This window comes from Stenella coeruleoalba (genome assembly GCF_951394435.1).
Source record: "Stenella coeruleoalba genome assembly, chromosome: 17".
In the NCBI taxonomy this organism is placed as follows: domain Eukaryota; kingdom Metazoa; phylum Chordata; class Mammalia; order Artiodactyla; family Delphinidae; genus Stenella; species Stenella coeruleoalba.
In genome coordinates this window covers 44,654,775-44,676,141 of record NC_137163.1, presented here as the reverse complement: position 1 = coordinate 44,676,141, position 21,367 = coordinate 44,654,775, and the positions used below count along the sequence as shown (strand labels likewise).

Sequence of the window (21,367 nt, the reverse complement as noted above, 5' to 3'; positions counted from 1 at the left end):
CTGGACAAGCTGCACAGCAGCATCTACCACCAGCAAGGGCTAGATGTAGGGGAAGGCATCTGGTAATTGGGGAGAGGCAAGAGGAATTTCCAGAACTGACACTCCCTCTGGTGCCTGAATCTCCATGTGATTCCCTGTACCTCACGTAGTCTTTAAGCATTTAAGGATCAGCTGCTGTGAGCCAGGCTTTGTTCTGGGTATTCTGGAGGCAGAGATGATCAAGACATGTTAGTAAACAACATATTACAATATAAAATGATAAAATTATACCCTAGGTAAGGAAACATTGTTACAAGAGCATACAGAGTGAAAGGATGTGTGCCTAATCCTGTGAAAAGAAATAGTGGTTCAAGGGGAGGAAAGGCAATACACAGATGATACCATGAGCTGAGTTTGGAATGATAAATATTAGAAAACAAGCTCTTTTTTCTCCTTATCATCAAGGGCAGCACATAACAGCAAATCTTCATAGTTGACTCAAAAACCTAATCCCCCAAAGCCTTAAACCCACCCACCACTCCTCTCAATGTCAAGGCATCAACATTTCTGTCAAATGTACCATTTGGGTTGTGCCATCTCTTAATGTTATCTGGAGAGTTACTAATGAGGATAACAAATTCTCAAGGTAAGATGCAAGTCTCAGCATAACAATTTCTTAATTTGCTATGATAGAAAATGACAGAGTAGCCAGTTGACTGATTTTAGCTGTCCTCAAAACTCTAACATCACCACAGTCTTTATATGTAAGACCAAAATAGCAAACACAAACAATTCTCAGTTAGCTTATCTGCAAACATTCAAGTGTTGGATGAGTATTTGCTCTGGGCACCATGGGGCATACAGAAGAGTAGACCTTTGTGTCTCTGAAGCTAAAGTCTAATCTCAGTGACCAGAGTGTTTAAATTGGATAACCCAAAAAACAAAATCTCCTTTCTATAGATAGTTCTGACATGACAAATATTTAACACTTAAATGAGAAAAGAATAAGGCCAATGTAGTGCTGCATAGCTCAATAAATGCATAGTTCCTTCACTTTTACCTGCTCTCCTCAAATAAGTACAATATCATTTGCTTTAGATTAGTGCAGTGTATACTGAGGTGCAAATACAATTGGTATGATCTCTGACTACACAATTACATCTTCTCATCGTCTTAATACATTTTATTTTAAAAATATGCTTTAGCAAAATGGAATAACTGCAGGGAATGGATCAAACACAATTTTTCCTGTCATCATGTTTCCTTTTCATCTCAAAGGAAAGCTTTACTCAATTTTAAAAAAACACATTGAGAAATAATTTTTGAAACTTTTATTGCTGCTGAGTGGCAAGCTATTTGATCAAATTAAATATTTTGTATATTTTTTATCTTGAATTAACTCACCAAAAATCCTAATGGCTATTATAGCATGTGATGTTTCATTTTATGGTTAGTTTGTTAGGTGGAGTTTAAAGACATTAAAATTTTTAATTTTTAAATAAGATATGGTGATAAGAAAATCTCCTGTGCTGTTCAGCTGCAAAAAAAATGAACTTAGAAAAGGGATTGATGATCGAAACCTTCTATGATTTCACATTAGGAAAGAAATGAAGTTTTCTACAACATTAGGTTGTTCCGTTAACAGAAGAAAAATAACAAAGTAACTTGTATCAGGAGTCCAGAAGCTCAATATTTCCTAATTTAGAATTGATAGAAGTACAGAATGTTTTTGAGTTGGAATGTATGCCAGAGTGCTTAGTCTGATTTGTAAGTGAGAAAGCTGAGACCCAGAGAGATTAATTAAATCTTGTTTGCTTGGATTTGCAACCATGCCCCAAGATTCCCCAGCATGCTGTATTTCCTAGCATTATCTTGTCACCATCATTCCTTTCAGTTTTGTATTTTCAATCATGAGATAATCATGTTGTTTAGGAATGGAGCCAAATAAATCCTTTCCTTGGCTGAACTTTTGTCTATTGTTCCCACCTGAGACTCTAGGAAATCAGGTTTAGCTGGCTGGTCCCATGACCTGAAAAAGTGGTTCTGTCACCGTTTCATTCCATGCCAACCTGATTTTATTTTCTGCCTTGGTTCTCTCTACGACTTTAGAAGGCAAGAGCGGGCTTCTCTGGTGGCTTAGTGGTTAAGAATCTGCCTGCCAATGCAGGGGACATGGGTTCGAGCCCTGGTCTGGGAAGATCCCACATGCCGCGGAACAATTAAGACCATGCGCCACAACTACTGAGCCTGCGCTCTAGAGCCTGCAAGCCACAACTGCTGAGCCCATGTGCCACAACTACTGAAGCCCACGCTCCACAATAAGAGAAGTCACCACAATGAGAAGCTCACGCACCACAACGAAGAGTAGACCCCGCTCGCCACAACTAGAGAAGGCCCGTGTGCAGCAAAAAAGACCCAACGCAGCCAAAAATAAATAAATTAAATAAATAAATTTATAAAATAAAAAAGAAGAAGACAATAGCAACAAGTAGCACCATCCACAATCCACCTGTATACCTAGACTAAGTTTGGCAGGTATAGTGATTATGTTTCTGATGATCTCTGTGTAGACTTGGGGTTGTTTGAGTGAAGGTGCTTTTGTGGCTGAGGTGTTGTACTAGAAGTTAGATGCAGCTGAGCTTCGGGTAAATTTCCTGAAGGAGGGACGTAAGCAGATTTAGTAAAGTGTTTAAGTATTCCAAGCCTAACATTTTCTGAATTTTGAAATAACAACACACAAGTTCCTTTGGCTTCAGTGTAATACAGATCAAGCATAATAAATACATCAAGAGAGAATTAAGCCAACTGTCAACATTTGAGTACATTTAGTTGGTAAGAGAAAAAAAAACACCCAGAATTAGTCACGATCCAAACTTTTCTCCAGGTAATTTTCTTCCTTTTCTACATATGTCTATTCCATAATTTGACTGGTTTTTGTCATTTTTTCTAATCTTGAAGCAGGTGCAATGGGATATGAGATATTCAAGTCATTTCTGCAGCTTTCTTATTCAACTTCTGGTGGGTAGATAGAATTCTGCCCCAACCTCCAGGACCCAACATGTTTTCTCTCCTCTTTGTCTATTTTTCTCAAGGATTAATCTGAGATTGATGGGTACATGGGGAAAAAAACACTCCTGGTTATTTTTTCCTACCATATTTCTAATTGCATTTGTTTTGTCATCCTTAGGATTACCAAGAGGCTTCCAATTTGAAACAATTTGTAACTCGATTTTTATTGAAAGAGACCTTGAATCAACTGCAGTCTCTCCAGAACTCTCTGGAATGTGCCATGGAAATTACTGAGGAGCAAACTCGTCAAGAAAGGCAAGTTAAATGCTTTCATATGATGTGTCTTTAGTGACTCCATGTTTATGAAAGACCAGTTGAAGGGCATCATACTTAAACTAGTAAAAACTAAAAATGAGAATGAATAGATTTAAATGGAATGGCAGGGACCTCCAATGGATACTAGCCTTATATTTTCCTCTAGAAAAGACCATTCTCCTTTTTCTTTTACTATCCATCATTTATTCAACAAATTTTAATTGAGAATTTAATAGATGGAGAAGACTTTACAATTTGCTGTGATAATGTAAAGATACATTTTACAAAGTCCCAATTCTTAAGGAGGCTAAAGTCTATTACATAAATAAAATATGAACACTAAAACTATAATGCAAGCTACAAGTGATAAATACCACAGAGAAGGGGAAATATATTGCCAAGAGATTTCAGAAGAGTAAAAGATTTAGTATAGATAGACATGAAAGACAGTTTCATGGAGTTTCCTGATGACATTTGAGCTAATCTTCTTAATGAGTATACTTGAAAATTACGGAAATGATGGAGAAAAATCTTATAGGCTCAGTGAATCTAGATATAGCAGGAGACTTGAGAATTCAATAAGCCTAATTATTTAAGGAAATAAAGAAAAGTGAATGATGGGAGAAACTTTCAAAATTCAATGCCACTAATTGAGAAGATAAGTAGTGATAATATAGTAGTTGTATAAATAATGGTACTAATGCTAAAGATAAACTTGAATTAGAAATGTGTAAAGCAGACATCAGAATAATTCCAAACAACAGTTGGTAATTTCTTGAGTTATAATTTTTACCTTGCAAGCCAGAGAAGAGCTTGGCAAAACTCTTGCTTATGCAACAAACTTTTGCATGTGCAATGCAAAAGTTCTGCATTTTAAGTTATAGAGAACCACACAGTAAGTTTTTTGAACAGGCTGATAAGAGACTGCTCAGTAGGCCAATTTTTTAAGACAAATTAATGGGTACATAATTATTAGGACGTATCAGAAAAACAGTGGAATTTTCAATTTTATGTTTATAATGTCAAAATGAGTGAGCACCACCAAATTCTAACAAAAAAGCCTGTAATCTCAGATCTAATGAGCTTGTGCAGCTGATGAACATTGATATGCACTCTCCAATGGATCTGCATGGCATTTCACTTATAAACTTAGTATTTTCTTCACTGTATTGGGTGATTCCATATCAAATGACAAAGTGTAACAATTAGCTTTAGAGAAGCAACAACCCATCTCCTCAGGTTTGAACAGAGGATAACTGAATATCTTGAAGCACAATGAAATTGATTTCATGTTCCTGATGAGAAAATGAGGCCTGATTTGTTGTCTTTTGTTCAGGTTTTCTTGAGGTAAAATGGATTGTCCATTTTTAGACTCAATCTTTTGCCACCTGAGAAGAGGCTTGAAAAAGGATTCTGTTCCCTTTCTTCACCTGCACTTTGGTTTTTATTTTCTATAGTCACCTTGTACAAATTTGCATTCTACATTCACCACCATAGAGTGAATGCATAATGAACAACTATTCCTTGTGTTAGGCCACAGGCTAGCCTTGAACTCCTGCGACTGCTGCCAACAGCTGCACTGCAGCTGTGTTTAATGAGAAGGAGCATAAGAGTTTAAGGAAATTAGAAGACACTAGAGAATTAATGAATCTTTTATTTCTAGGTTTCTAGCTCAAAAACAGCTTAGAAGAATGGAAAATATTACAGATCTAATATCAGTTTGGGAGAGTGCTATTGAATAGAATTTGGCTAAGGCACCCAGAGATGCCCAAATCTCACCACAAATCCACGATACTCTTCCCAGGGAGGTTTCTAGAAAAAAATACACAAACAAGCAAATAGAAAACAAAGTTCCACTATGGGTTTGTGTCCATAATATCCAACGTGAAGTCTCTGGTTACTCTGACTGAAGCATGTTTGTGTCCATAATATCCAATGTGAAGTCTCTGGTTACTCTGACTGAAGCATGTTTGTGTCCATAATATCCAATGTGAAGTCTCTGATTACTCTGACTGAAGCATGCGAATTAGGCCCAAGCATACAGGGACTCTATCTCTGTTCCCAAGGCTCCATCTTCCTATCAGCTAGCCACCAGAAACCAAAGTGAAGAGAGCCCCAGGGGCCTCATCATTGGAAAAAAGACAAAGAGAAGAAAGATGGCTGCCCTTTTTCCTATGATATCAAATAAGAAACAAGTGAAGGAGCCTCATAGGGAGATAAGACCTGAATTGGATCTTTTGGGTAGATTTAATGGCAGAATGATATCTCCCTGAAGGGAGGGTTGTCCTCATCTACGCTATATTACCCATCTTCTCTCATCTGGCTAACTCATCCTCCTACTTTGTTTGGTCTCTGTTTGGACAGAACTTTCTCTAGGAAGCTTTCACTGCTCACAAAACAGAATTTTATACCTACCTCCCACTCCACTACTCCCGTTAGTACCCTCCACTTATATCTACTTACGATCTCAGTTCCTTAATTATCTCCCCCATTAGACTTTGAGTTTCTAGATGGCAGGGACTTTTTCTTGTTTCCCTATACCTGGCACAGCTACATGTTAAATATATAAAACTGAATAAATCAAAGGGGATTCCAGGTAAAGTGAGCCATATAGAAGAGCAGTGGATATGGACCTGGGACAGTGGAAAGACCAACTTACCTGGAATCTAGGGTCAGGATAGGTCTTCAAAGCTAAACAGATGCGTTTAGACTTCATATGATCAGAGATTATCATTGGTGGTTGTAAAGAAAGGAGAAATATAGTAAAAATGGAGTTTAAGGGAAATAGTCTCATAGTAGTATGTAGTAAAGATTTGGGGGAGAAGAGAAGAAGCTCAGAGAGGAGAGGTCAAATAAGTATATCCAAAAATTCATTAGTGTTTTTATACCATAAAGGAAGATTCCATGAGGCTCTGTGCAGTCAAAAGTTGCAACCCACAGATATCTTTAAAAATTCCACATTTGTAATAATTTGCTACCTCTCAGCATCAATATTACCTCGGGGCTTAACACTTGTGAAACCTAAGGATACAATGACTTGCTGAAATATAGAAAAAATTGAGAAGTCATCTATTCTAGCTATCAACTCCAAGGAGGAATCACACAGTATCATTCATCCTGCAGTAATGAGTTAGACATGCTGTCTTGAGCAATATGTCTGTGTGTATTCATGTGAAAATGGCAATTCAGAAAGAAGAGATGCATACAGCTGGAATGCCACAGAAGTGAGATTTTTCAGATGGCGTTCTACAACACTCTTTATATCTGTCCTGGCCAGCTGGCTAAATGGAAGCCACTTTAATCCCATGTCGTTTGAAAGTACCCAATAGACGACAAGAATTATCATTAGTTTATACTAAAGTTTTCCTCTAGAGGACCCTTGTCTTCTTATATAAACCATTCTTCCTCAAACAAACTAGGTTTCTAGGAACACAGTTTAATTATATGTGAATTTCTTTTTTATAATGAAATCTGCAAGTTTGTTCTATTTTCCAAAGTTCTTCTTTATTCAGAAAAACAACTAATTCCTTCTGGCTTGGAAGTTATTTTTCTCCTTTTCATGGTTGTTTATTAAAGAAGTAAGGGAAGGCTTTAATTTCACATATAGGTGATTATAAAGTTCAGACAACTTAAATTCCCTTATCTTGAACATAAAGAAGGAATGCTCTAAATCACTTCCTCCTATGTAGTAAAGATTTGGGAGAGAGGAGAAGTTACTAGAAAGTTGATTTTTTTTTAATATGCCATAGGAAAATCTAGAGGGAAGGGTAGTTAGATTGGAGAGTAAACATAGAATATTAGTTTTGCTCCCTCCCTAAACCCTTCAAAAATGGCATTAAGAGTGTCTGGATAAAAAGGAGTCATAAACCCACAAAGATAAGAAGGATAGAAGAAAAATGATATAGAAGCTTGGAACATGAAAAGAAGGTGAATCTAGCGGTAACTGATTTAGAAGATCTGAGAAAGCTGAAACATAAGCAGCTGGTGTAAGAAGCCAAGATGCAATCCAACTGGTATCACAAAACCTCAGAAAGCCTCAAGAATTAGCTTCAGGGCTTCCCTGGTGGCACAGTGGTTGGGAGTCCGCCTGCCGATGCAGGGGACATGGGTTCGTGCCCCGGTCCGGGAAGATCCCACATGCCGCGGAGCGGCTGGGCCCATGAGCCATGGCTGCTGGGCCTGCGCGTCCGGAGCCTGTGCTCCGCAGCGGGAGAGGCCACAACAGTGAGAGGCCCACGTACCGAAAAAAAAAAAAAAAAAAAAAAAAAAAAGAATTAGCTTCACCATGTGCAACTGATAGTGGGGATGAAAGTGAGGTTGACATATTGTTGAAAGCTCCACCCAAAGCTTTATATTGACTGCCTCTCCCCAGCCCTTGAGGAAGCCTAGAGGTATACTCTTTGGAGTAGGTGAACAGATTTACACTGGCACAACTGGGTGTCAGAGCACAGTTCTAAAAAATGAGGCATTAACTGAAGTCTCCATACTGAACAGTGAGATTTGAAACCCCCTCAGAATCCTGTGTTCCCAGAGGACTGGCAGTTGGGCTTATTCCCTCCAGTTGGGACCTCCTTCTTTTAGCGATCTCATCAGTCTTAGAGAAAATACTTAAAAGTACTGGGAGTCAGTGTCCTCCAATGAACAGGCCAAGCCAGGCCACCCTACAATGGAGGCTGCAAGTTGGCAGTCCCCAACATACACATATAGATTCCAATCATTCCTGTGGTTCCTTCCTCTGAGATAAGCAGGGACAACCAAGAGAACAAGTCAAACACAAGAAACAAAACTTGAAACAGAAATATCCAGGGAGCAGAAAACTTCAGAAAGTAAATCATCAATACCCTCAAAAATCAGAGAAGATATTGCATTTATGAATTAAGGGCAGGATGTTATTTTAAAAAAAGAATATTGAAAGCACAGAAAACAGTTCTTGGAAATTCTGATTGTAGAAATGAAAACCTATGAGGAATATTTGGAGATAAAAGTGTGATGACATTTTCTAGAAATAGAACACAGGAGAGACATTATCAAAGAAATAATTTTCAGAACAAGGACATGAGTTTCCAGGTTGATAGAACAGACTAAGAGCCATTATAACGAATAATAAAAGTCACACGCCAAGTCATGCCATTATGAAATTTCAGAGTACTGGAGATGAAGAGAAGTGTCTAAAAACTCCCAGAGAGAAAAACCCAAATGATAAAGAAAACACTATATTTTTCAATAATGAGACTGGAAGCTAAAATTCAATCAAGCAACTTCAAAATTTGAATGGAAAAGATTTGCAACCTAAAATTCTTTACTCCATAAAACCACTAATAATGCTGGAGGAAAAATTAAAGTATTTTTATACATGCAGTGTCTCAAGAATTTTGCCTCTCATGGTATTCCATTTCTTCTGAAGCAATTGGAGGCATTTTCTCTCCAAAACAAAGGAATAAACTAAGAGAAAAATGAAATCCAGTTTAAAAAAAAAAGAAAGATAAAGGCAGAGGTGGGGTGGGGAGGGAGAATCCAAAATAGGAGAGAGGCTAAAGGAATCTTATTTTGGGTGTGGGGGGTTGCATATAACAGAGGGCGAAAAGTGGCTTAATCACATAAGAGCTTATTATTTCCTGCTAAAGAGCCTGGTGGTGGGCAGTCTAAGGCAAGTATGGCAGCTCTACAGATTTATCATAGATTTCCTCTCTTTTTCACATCTTCGTACATGACTTACATTTGCAAGTTTACCTCATGCCAAAGCTGGTTGTTGGAATTCCAGATACCATGTTCATATTCCAACCAGGAAAGAAGTATAAGGAAAGAATAGGCAGCCTCTCAGCTCAATTCTTCCTTTTAAACAGCCTTCCTGGAAGTTCCTTACATTTCCATGTATATATCTTTGGCCTGAGCTTTTCATATAGGGAATTTGATACCTAAAGCCTAAAACTGAAAAAGAAAGAGATAGCAAAAAGTTCACCACAATAAGTCTAGTTACCATCTGTCACCATATTGTTATTACAATATTATTGAATATATTCCCCATGCTGTACATTTCATCCCTGTGACTCATTTATTTTGTAACTGGAAATTAGTACTTCTTAATCTCCCTCACCTATTTCACTCTTCCCATCTCCCCTCCCCTCTGGCAACCACCAGTTTGTTCCCAGTAACAGAGTCTGATTCTATTTTGTTATGATTGTTCATTTTGTTTTTGAGATTGCATATATAAGTGAAATCATATGGTCTATCTTTCTCTGACATACTTCACTTAGCATAATTCTTTTTTGATGACTGAGGAATATTCCATTGTGTGTGTGTGTGTGTGAATATATATATATAAACACAAATATATATACATATGTATGTATATATATACATATGTCATATATGTAAATAGACACACACAGACACACACACACACACATATCCATTCATCTACTGATGGACACTTAGGTTGCTTCCATATCATGGCTATTGTAAAAAAAAAATACTGCAATGAACACAGGGGTGTGTATATCTTGTCAACATTTTTTAAAGTTAATTAATTTATTTATATTTTATTTTTGGCTGTGTTGTGTCTTCATTGAGGTGAGCGGGGGCTACTCTTCATTGTTGTGCATGGGCTTCTCATTGCAGGGGCTTCTCTTGTTGTGGAGTATGGGATCCAGGCATGCAGGTTTCAGTAGTTGTGGCTCATGGGCTCAGTAGTTATGGCTCACAGGCTCTGGAGAGCAGGCTCAGTAGTTGTGGTTCATGGGCTTAATTGCTCCATGGCTTGTGGGATCTTCCCGGACCAGGGCTCAAACCCACGTCCCCTGCATTGGCAGGCAGATTCTTAACCACTGTGCCACCAGGGAAGTACCTCTTTTCAACTTTTCAAATTATAGTTTTTTTTCCTTTGGAAAAACATTCAGATGTGGAATTGATAGATCATATGTAGTTCTATTTTTAATTTTTTGAGGAGCATCTATAATATGTTCCATAGTGTCTGTACCAATTTGCATTCCCACCAGCAGTGCACGAGGCCCCCCTTTTCTCTACAACATTACTAACAGTTGTTTATTGTTGCCCTTTTGATAACAGCCATTTTGAAGGGTGGGAGGTGATATCTCATTGTGATTTTGATTTTCATTTCCCTGATGATTAGTGATGTTGAGCATCTTTTCATATGTCTGCTGGCCATTGCTATGTCTTCTTTCAAAAAATGTCTGTTCAGGTCCTCCACGCATTTTTATTGACTTGTTTGTTTTTCTGATGCTGAGGAGTTGTACGAGTTAGTTGTGTATTTTGGATATTAACCCCTTATTAGTTATATCATTTTCAAATATCTTCTCCCATTCAGTAGGCTGCATTTTCATTTTGTTGATAGTTCCCTTCACTGCACAAGTTATTTAGTTTGATGCAGTCCCATTCATTTATTTTTCATTTTGTTTCTCTTGCTGAGGATACAGGTATGAAAAATATTGCTAAGAATGATGTCAAAGAACTTACTGCCTATGTTTTCTTCTAGGAGTTTTATAGTTTTGGGTCTTGCATTTAAGTCCTTAAACAATTTTGATTTTTCTTTATTTTTCTTTTTGGTATATGGTGTTATAAAGTAGTCCAGTTTGATTCTTTTGCATGTAGCTGTTTTCCCAACATTTATTGAAGAAGCTGTCTTTTCTGCCATTGTATATTCTTGTCTCCTTTATCCTAGGTTAATTAATCATGTAAGGGTGAGTTTATTTCTACCTCTCTATTCTGCTCCATGATCTAGCTGTCTGTTTTTGTGCCAGTACAATATTGTTTTGATTACCATAGCTTTGTAGTACATTTTGAATTCAGAGAGCATGACACCTCCAACTTTGTTCTTCTTTCTCAAGATCGTTTAGGTTATTCAGGGTCTTTTGTGTTTAAATACAAATTTTAGAATTATTTATTTTAGCTCTGAGAAAAATACCATTTTTATTTTGATAGAGATTGCACTGAGTCTTTATATTTCCTTGGGTAGTATGGTCATTGTAACAATATTAATTCTTCCAATCATTGAGCACAGTATATCTTTTCATTTGTGTTATCTTCAGTTCATCAATATCGTACATTTTTCTGACTGTAGTACTTTTACCTCTTTGGTTAGATATATTCCTAGAAATTTTAATCTTTTTGATACAATTGTAATAAATGGGCTTGTTTTCTAAATTTCACTTTCTGATAGTTTGTTGTTAGTATATAGAAACATTGTTAGTGTATAGATTTCTGTATAGTATTTTTTTTATCCTGCAAATTTACTAAGTTCATTTATTAGTTCTAGTAGGTTTTCTGGTGGCATCTTTAGGATTTTCTATATATAGTATCATGTCATCTTCAGTGAAAGTTTTCCTTTTTTCTTTACAATTTGGATTCCCTTTTTGTCTGATTGCTTTGGCTACGATTTCCAATACTATATTGAATAGAAGTTGTGAGTGGGCATCCTTATCTTGCTCTTGATCTTAGAGGAAATACTCTCAGCTTTTCACCATTAAGTATGATGTTAGCTGTGGGTTGTCATATATGGCCTTACTTTGTTGAGGAATATTCCCTTTATATCCACTTTCTGGAGAGTTTTTATCATAAATCGTTGTTGAATTTTGTTAAAAGACTTTTCTGCATCTATGAGATGATTATATGAATTTTATTCTTCAATTTCTTAATGTAGTGTATCACATAGATTGTTTTGATATTGAATCATCCTTACATACCTGGGGTAAATACCACTTGATCATGGTGTATGAGTTTTTTGTTGAATTTAGTTTGCTAATACATTGTGAAGGATTTTTGCATCTATGTTCATCAGTGATATTGGCCTGTGATTTTCTTTTTTCAAGGTATCTTTGGCTGGTTTTGGTATCATGGTGATGCTGGCTTCATAGAATGAGTTCAGAAGCTTAACTTCCTCTGCAATCTTTAGAATAGTTTGAGAAGGATTGGTGTTGATTCTTCTTTAAGTGTTTGCTAGAATTCACCTGTGAAGCCATGTGGTCCTAGACTTTTGTTATTTGGGAGGTTTTTAGTTTTTTTGATTGCTGATTTAATTTTATTACTGGTAATTTGTCTGTTTATATTTTCTATTTTTTCCTGATTCATACTTGGGAGATTGTATGTTTCTAGGAATTTGTCCATTTCTTTTAGGTTTCCCAATTTGTTGGCAAGTATTTGTTCTAGTAATCTCTTAATGGTCCTTTGTATTTCAGTGATGTTAGTTGTATCTTCCCCCCTTTTTTTTTTCTTCTGATTTTATTGGTTTTATTGATTTGGGCCCTCCTTTTTTTCTTGATGAGTCTGGATTAAGGTTTATCAATTTTGTTTATCTTTTCAAAGAACCAGCTCTTACAAGTTCCCTAGTATTATTGTATTACTGTCAATTTCTCCCTTTATGTTTGTTAATATTTGCTGTATGTATTTAATTGCTCCTATGTTGGGTGTGTATACATTTACATTTGCTATATCTTTTTATTTAATTGATTTTTATCATTATGTAATGTTCTTCTTTGTCTCTTTTTTACAATCTTTGTTTAAAGTCTATTTTGTCTGATGTAAGTACTGCTAACCCAACTATCTTTTCATTTCCATTTGCATGGAATACTTTTTCCATCCCTTCACTTTCAGCAGCTGTATCTTTAGATATGAAGTGTGTCTCTTGTAGACAGCATATACAGGTCTTGTTTTTTTTTTTTTTAATCTATTAGGCCACTCTCTGTGTTTTCATTAGAGGATTTAGTTCATTTACATTTAAAGTAATTATTGATAGATATGTACTTATTGCCATTTTGTCAATTGTTTGGGGGTTTTGTATAGTTCTTTTTAGTAACTTAGCTCTTTCGCTATTTTCCCTTTTGATTTGATGAATATTTTAATGCTATGTTTGGATTCCTTTCTTATTTGTGTGTGTATATCTCTTTATAGATTTTTGGTTTACAGTTCCCATGGCATTTATATATAATAACCTATATATATCTGTGATTATTTAAACGTGCTGATCTCTTAAGTTGAAACACATTCTAACAACAACGCATTTTTACTCCCCCTGCCACATTTAATGTTTTTGACTTCATATTTTATATCCTTTTCTTTTGTAAATCTCTTAACTACTTATTGTGGTTATAAATGATTTTACTACTTTTGTCCTATAACCTTATTACTAGCTGTATAAGTGGTTGATCTACCACCTTTACTGCATATTTTCCTTTACCAATGAGATTTTCTTTTCATAATTTTCATATTTCTAGTTGTGGTCTTTCCTTTTTCACTTAGAAAAGTCCCTTTAACATTTGTTGTAAAGCTAGATTAGTGACGCTGAACTCTTAGGTTTTGCTTGTCTGTAAAACTCTTTATCTCTCCTTCAAATATGAATAATAGCATTGCCGGGTAGAGTCTTCTTGATTGTAAGTTTTTTCTTTCATCACTTTAAATGTATCTTACCACTTGCTTGTGGCCTGAAAAGTTTCTGCTGAAAAGTCAGCTGATAGTCTTATGGGAGTTCCCTTGTGCATAACTAGTTGCTTTTCTCTGGCTGCTTTTAAGATTCTCTTTTTATCTATAATCTTTTGCCATTTAAATTACAGTTTGTCTTGGTGTGGATCTCTTTGAGCTCATTTTGTTTGGGATCCTCTATTCTTACTAGACTTGGATGTCTGTTGTTTTTTCTCAGATTTTGGAAGTTTTTAGCCTTTATTTCTTCAAGTAAGTTTTCTTCCTCTGTTTCTCTTTTCCTTCTGGGCCCTCTGTAATGGTAATGTTAGTTACCTTGATGGTGTCCCAGAGGTCTCTTAAACTATTTTCATTTTCTAAAATTATTTTTCCTTTTTTCTGTTCAGCCTTGGTGATTTCCACTACTCTGTCTTCCAGGCACTTATCCATTTCCTCCTGTATCATCTACTCTACTCTTGATTCCCTCCGTGTATTTCTATTTAAGTTATTGTATTCTTCAGCTGTGTTGAGTTTTTTTATCTAACTGAAATTCCTCACTGTGTGCATCCATTCTTCTCCTGAGTTTGTTGAGCCTCTTTATGATTATTAGCTTGAACTCTTTATTGGGTAGTTTGCTTATCTCCACTTTGCTTAGTTCTTCTTCTGGTGTCTTATCTTGTTCCTTCGTTTGGAATATATTCCTCTGTCACCTCATTTTGCCAAATTCTTTGTTTTATTTCTATGTATTAGGTAGGTCAGTTATGTTTCCTGATCTTGAGGAAGTGGAGTTCTATAGAAGACATCATATTGGGCCTGGCAAAACACTTGCCTCTGTTCACCAGAGCTATATACTCTAGGCATACCCACTATGTGGGCTGCATGGGCCCTTCTGTTATAGTGGGACCAATTACTATGGGTGTACTGGCAGGTGGGGCTTTTCTCTGGCCCAGTTGGCTACTAGGCCCAGCTTTGTAGTAGCTGATGGGCAGGGCCAGGTCCCAGTGTGGCTAGCTGCATGGTCTGGGGAGTCCCAGGGCTGGTGCCAGTCCACTGTTGGGCAGCATTGGGTTTCAGGGCAGATAGCTGTGTGGTCCAAGGTACCTGGGACTGGGACAGACCAGGTCCTGGGGCAGATGGTGGGAAGAGCTGGGTCTCTTGTGGCTGGCTGCTGGGTTTGTGGTTCCCAGGATGTATGCCAATTTGCTAAAGTACAGGTAAACCCCCAGCACTAATATGCGAGAGGGAGGATTCCAAAATGGTGCTTGCCAGCACCAGTGTCCTTGTGGTAGAGCAGGTTCCTAAAAAAGGTTGCTACCACTCTCTGTGTCCCTAGGGAGAGTTGCAGTTACCTCCTGCCTCTCTGGGAAGCTCTCCAAGATCAGCTGGAGAGTTTGGGTATGACCCAGGATTCTTTTAAATTACTCTTTCACTGTGGATCTCAGATTGTGTGAGATTTTGTTTGTACCCTTTAAGAATGGAGTCTCTGTTGCCTACAGCCCTCCAGGTCTCCTGTATGCAAGCACCACTGGTTTTCAAAGCCAGATGTTCTGGGGGCTCATCTTTCCAGTAAAGAACCCCAGGCTTGGGAGCTCAATGTGGTAGTTGGACCCCTTTCTTCTTGGCAAGAACCTCTGCAATTGTGGTTTTCTTTCTCTTTGTGGGTTGCCTACCTAGGGGTGTGGATCTTGACTATACTGCATCTCCATTTGTCCCACTCATCTCATCGTGGTTCCTTTAGTGGTGGAAAATCTTTTCTTTTAGTCTTCAGATTGTTGCTGTCAATAGTGGCTCTGTAAATTGTTGTAAGTTTGTTGTGCCCATGGGAGGAGGTGAGCTCAGAGTCTCCCTACTTTACCATCTTGGTCACACCTCCCCAAGAGATAGTATTGTTATATATAGATAAACACAAATAAACACTTGTTGAAAAGTGTTGCCTTTGTATAAGGAGAATGAGGGCACAATATGGTGAAGGGGAGAACCTGTTTGTAGAAAAAAGTTTATAGAATTATTTGACTTTTTAACTATATGGATATTTAGCTTTGATTTAAACAGTTAAGTTAAAAACTGAATAAAAGGAAAAACAAACTCCATAGGTGTTCTCAAACTAAACAAAATACTATGGAAGTGTACAAATAAGCATTCTTTCCATTGATAATTTGGGCAATAAAAGAAACTAGTTTTTCTTAAATTACAAATCAAGGTATGATTTTTTACTCAAACTTTTAAATTACAAGAATAAAAAAAGCCCAATGTATTTTCTTTTTTTTTCTGCTTAATAACTTTAAAAATAATTTATTGAAGTATAGTTGATTTACAATGTTGTGTTGGTTTCAGGTGTACAGCAAAATGATTCGGTTATATATATATATATTTTTTTCTTTCTCAGATTCTTTTCCTTTATAGGTTATTACAAAATATTGAGTTTAGTGAGAGGAGGTGAGCTCAAGGTCCTTCTACTCTGCCATGTTCCCCCCTCTTTTCCTTAGTTTCACTTATAATGCCACATTACCAGGTATCTCTAGACCATGTTGCCAAACCATAGTTCTCATAAATTTTCATTTCACTACACTAGAAAATATTTGTGTCTGATCTTTGAAGATGTGTTCCTTGAGGTAAAAGACTGAAGCCCTGACACTGAGGTTAAATATTGTCTTTGTTGTTCAAGACAAGGGCCAACCAAACCAGAAGTCCTGTCGATTCAATGGCCTGGAAAACGATCAAGTCGTCGAGTCCAGAGACACAAAATCTTCTCCCCCAACAGCCCTCAGTTTAATGTCTATGGTGCAGGTAATGAAACTTTGTCATTTTTCTTGAAGTTGACTCAATTGTATCTTCATATTGACTTATTTAAAAAGGACCAAAAGGCAGCTAAAACAATAATAATGGAATGCTTTTCTTACACCGAACAAGCTTGTCTGAAACCAAAGTGGTAAAGGTCTAAGATATTAAGAACTAGGGTGGTGATCCTAATCATCAGTTCTGTCAGAATCCTAGCAGTTGTACTTGGGCAGTACACAGAGACATGTTGGGTAGGGAAGAAAGTGACTCAATCACCTAATATGTGAAAGACTTAAGACCTATAGAAATCATCATCATCTCCAAGCAAAGGAGGTGCCCTTTAGTCTGCACCCTAATCCCAGATCCCCAAGCCTGGTTAAGCATACTCTAAATTCATTTTAGAAAAAGGTTATTGTTTCCTTTCATAACAGGACTAAAATTATAGTGGCTTTTGAAGTGCATAATGTAGTATATGATTGAGACCTCAATAATATTCATTAGGTCATCATATTTTAACCATGTAATTTATATTAATTACTTTAAAATACTTTGAAATATGAAAATTTATGTTGTTAAGTAGGGTAATTTTTATAAAGTATGAATATATATGCATATGTATGTATATATGTATCTGTATGTACCTGCACATATCACTTGAACATGTCATTTTAACATAAATGAATATTTAAATATCTACCATTTCAGAAAATCAATGTATAGATATAGTCTGTATTTACACAGATTGTACTTGAAAGATTTCAAAGTGCTTTCTTGAACACTGTCTTATTTTATCCTAACACCTTATAAGATAGATGTTAGTATCTCCATCTCCCCAGAAAGTAAAGCTATTTGTCTAGGGGTAATGGATCATTAGTCATTTTTTACAGTGAAACAACCTCAAAATCTCAGTGATTACAACTGGAAATATTTGGTTCTTTTCTCTCATGGGTCTATGTTTGACTGTGATTTGAGTGATCTCAGCTGGATGTGGCTCCAGCTTGTAGGTTGGATTCAGCTCTACTCCTCATGTAGCTTCTTAGGATCAGGGACTACTTGGGGCAATATCTTCTCCTGGTCAGTATCAAAAGTACAGGAAAAATCATGAAGCTCATTTAGAACCACTGTAGGAGTGGCCACGATGGTGGAATAGGAAGACACTGAGCTCACCTTCTCCCATGGTCACATCAGAATTACAACTATTTACAGAGCAACTATTGATGAGAAAGACAAGAAGACTAGCAGAAAAGATATTCCACAACTAGATACATTAAAAGGAATCACAACAAGATGGGTAGGAGGGGCAGAGAAGTGGTATGGTCAAGATCCATATACCTAAGAGGGTGACCCACAAATGAAATGATAACTACAATCACAGAGCTTCTCCACAAGTGAGCAAGGGGTTCAAACCCCACATCAGGGTCTACAGCTTGGGGTTCTGCACCAGGAAATCAAACCCCCAGACATTTGACTTTGAAGGCCAGGAGGGTTCACCTTGGGGAGAGCCAGAAGGCTGTAGGATATAGAGACTCCACTCTTAAAATGTGCACAAAAATTCTCACATGCTCTGGGATACAGATAAGAAGTAGTGACTTGAAAAGAGAATGAGTCAGACCTACCTGCTGATCTTGGAGAGCTTCCTGGAGAGGCAGGAAGCAACTGTAACTCATCCTGGGGACACAGACACTGGTGGCAGCTATTTTGGGGAGCTCATTCTACCACAAGGACACTAATGATGGCAGGCACCACTTTGGAATCCTTCTTCTAGCTAATTAGTGCTGAGACCTGTCCCTGCCCACCAGCTTGTGAGCACTAGAATTAAGACGCCTCAAGACAAGCAGCTAGTCAGGTGGGGACACAGGCTCACCCACCAGCAAGCTGGTTGACTTAAGAATCCCTGAGTCTACAGTGGCTCCAGGACCCAATCCTACTCACCAGAGGGCTCAGGACCTGGCCTCACCCACCAAAGCACTGGCACTAGCCTCAAGAAATCCCTGGGCCCCACAGTCTGCCATTGGGACCCAACCTCATCCACAGTGGGTTGACACCAAATCTGGGAAAACCCCCCCACCAGGGGTCTGCAGCCAGAGACCCTGAGACATAGTTCTACTGACCAATGGGCTGGCACTAGCCCTAGGACTAGCCTCACCCACCATTGAGCAGGCACCAGCCCCAGGATCCCCTGGGACTTAGACCCGCCCACCAACAAGCCTACACATCAACTCTGGTACCCTCAGGACCCAGAATTCAGAGACCCTGGAACCCGAGTCTGCCCACCAGTGAGCTGGAATTAGGATTGGTATGCTCAAGGCCTCATTGCAGCCCACTAGTAAGCTGACTCCAACCCTTTAGGCCTCAGCTCTGAGACACCAGCTCTGAGACACCTTGAACCCCTCAGCCAGCTGCCCTGGGATCCAGCCCCACTCACGAGCAGGCTGACACCAGCTTTGGGACATCCTGGACCCTGCAGCAAGCCATGTCTGGAACTTGACTCATACACGAGTAGGGCAAGACTAGATCTGGCACCTGTGGCCCTACAGCCACCCACCCCAGCACCAAGATCCACCTGCCACTGGTCCAGCACTAGCCCCAGGAATCCCAGGACACTGTGGTCAGCCATGTCATGACCAGCCCTTGCCCACAAGTAGTTGGCATCCTCTGCCCAAGGCAAGGCCTGGCAATCAACCAGACAGGGGCTAGCCACACCAACTAGATCAGCCACAGTAGTCAGTCAGCCAAAATGGAAGGACCCGCACAACACAAAAAGGGGGCACTCCTAAAGCATGTAGCTCTGGTGACCATAGAGGAGTGCACCACAGGTACACATAGGACATCTCCTACAAAAGGACACCTCTTCAAAGTCAAGAAATGTAACAAACCTCCCAAATACTTAGAAATAAAAACAGCAAATTGGGCAAAATGAGGTGATAGAGGAATTAGTCCCAAATGAAGGACCAAGATAAAACTCCAGAAGAAGAACTAAGTGAAGTGGAGGTTAGTGATGTATCTGATAAAGAGTTCAAGTTAATTATCATAGAGATGTTCAAAGAACCTGAGAGAAGAGTTTGGATAAACAAAACAGAGGGAAATGTCAGAAGTCAGAAGTTTTTACGAAGAGATAGAAATGTCAGAAGTTTTTACATAGAGATAGAAAATGTAAAGAAGAACCAAACAGAGATGAAGTATACAAAACTGAAATTAAAAATGCACTAGAAGGAATTAAAAATGCACTAGAAGGAATCAACAATAAATTGGATACTACAGAGGAACAAATCAGCAAGCTGGAAGACAGAGTAGTGAAATCACTCAAGCTGAATGGAAGAAAGGAAAAAAAAGAAATAGAGCTATTTATGAGACCACTGGGACTACATCAAGTGTACTAATATTTGAATTATAGGGGTCCCAGAAGACAATAGAGAGAGAGAAAGAGAAAAGAAATAGAACTATTTATGAGACCACTGGGACTACATCAAGTGTACTAATATTTGCATTATAGGGGTCCCAGAAGACAACAGAGAGAGAGAAAGAGAAAGAGGCAGAGAACATAGTTGAACACAGTACTGACACCTTCCCTAATTTGGGAAAGGAAACAGTAATTCAGGTCCAGGAATGACTGAAAGTTCCAAACAGGTTCAACCCAAAGTGACACACTGAGAAGCATTATAATAAAATGGCAAAAATTAAAGATGAAGAGACAATATTAAAAGCAGTAAGGGAAAAGCAACAAATTACATATAAGGGAACTCCCATAGGCTATCAGCTTACTTATCAGCAGAAACTCTTCTGGCCAGGAAAAGTGACATGATACATTTAAAGTGATGAAAGGGGAAAACCTGTAAACAAGAATATTCTATACAGCAAAGCTTTCATTCAGATTTGAAGAAGAGATCAAAAGTTTTACAACAAGAAAAAGCTAAAAGACAGCATCACCACCAAGCCAGCTTCACAAGAAATGTTAAAGGGACTTTTCTAAGCAGAAAAGAAAAAGCCACAACTAGAAATATGAAAATTATGAAAGGAGAAATCTCATTAGTAAAGGGAAATATGTAGTAAGATAATAAATCAACCACATATAAAGCTAGTAGGAAGGTTAATGGATAAAAGTAGTAAAATCATCTATATCCACAATAGTTAGGGGATATAAAATACAAAAATGTAAAATATGATGTCAAAAACATTAAATGCGGGCATGGGAGTAAAAATGCAGAGTTGTTAAAATGGGTTTGAACTTAAAAGATTAACAACTTTTAATAGTCACGGATATATATATATATATATATATATATATATGACTATTTAAAGTCACGGATATATATATATATATATATATATATATATATATATATATATATATATCCATGACTATTTAAAGTCACCTATATATATATATATATATATATATCAATATATCAGTGTATATATATATATATATATATATATATATATATATATAAAACTCATGGTAACCACAAGCCAAAAATCTATAATAGATGTACACACAAAAAAAGAGAAAGGAATACAAACATAACATTAAAGATCAAATCACAAGGGAAGTCATCAAATCATAAGGGAAGGGAGCAAAAAAAAGAAGTAAGGAACAAAAAAGAACTTTAAAAATCCCAAAACATATACACACTAACAAACGTAGTAAGGTAGATAGCTAGTGGGAAGCAGCCGCATGGCACAGGGATATTGGCTCGGTGCTCTGTGACAGCCTGGAGGGGTGGGATAGGGAGGGTGGGAGGGAGGGAGATGCAAGAGGGAAGAGATATGGGAACATATGTATATGTATAACTGATTCACTTTGTTATAAAGCAGAAACTAACACACCATTGTAAAGTAATTATACCCCAATAAAGATGTTAAAAAAAAAAAAAAAAAA

General features: G+C 37.6%; 1 protein-coding gene across 2 annotated transcripts in view; it reads left to right on the top strand.

Moving 5' to 3' along the window:
- NECAB1 (N-terminal EF-hand calcium binding protein 1) overlaps window positions 1-21,367 on the top strand; it is a 279,489-nt gene that overhangs the window by 200,102 nt on the left and 58,020 nt on the right. For both annotated transcript variants that reach the window (XM_079901334.1, XM_079901335.1), the window contains exons 6-7: window positions 3,167-3,303; window positions 16,376-16,497. In XM_079901334.1, coding sequence (XP_079757460.1) covers window positions 3,167-3,303; window positions 16,376-16,497 — 259 coding nt within the window. The remainder of the gene's footprint in view (window positions 1-3,166; window positions 3,304-16,375; window positions 16,498-21,367) is intronic.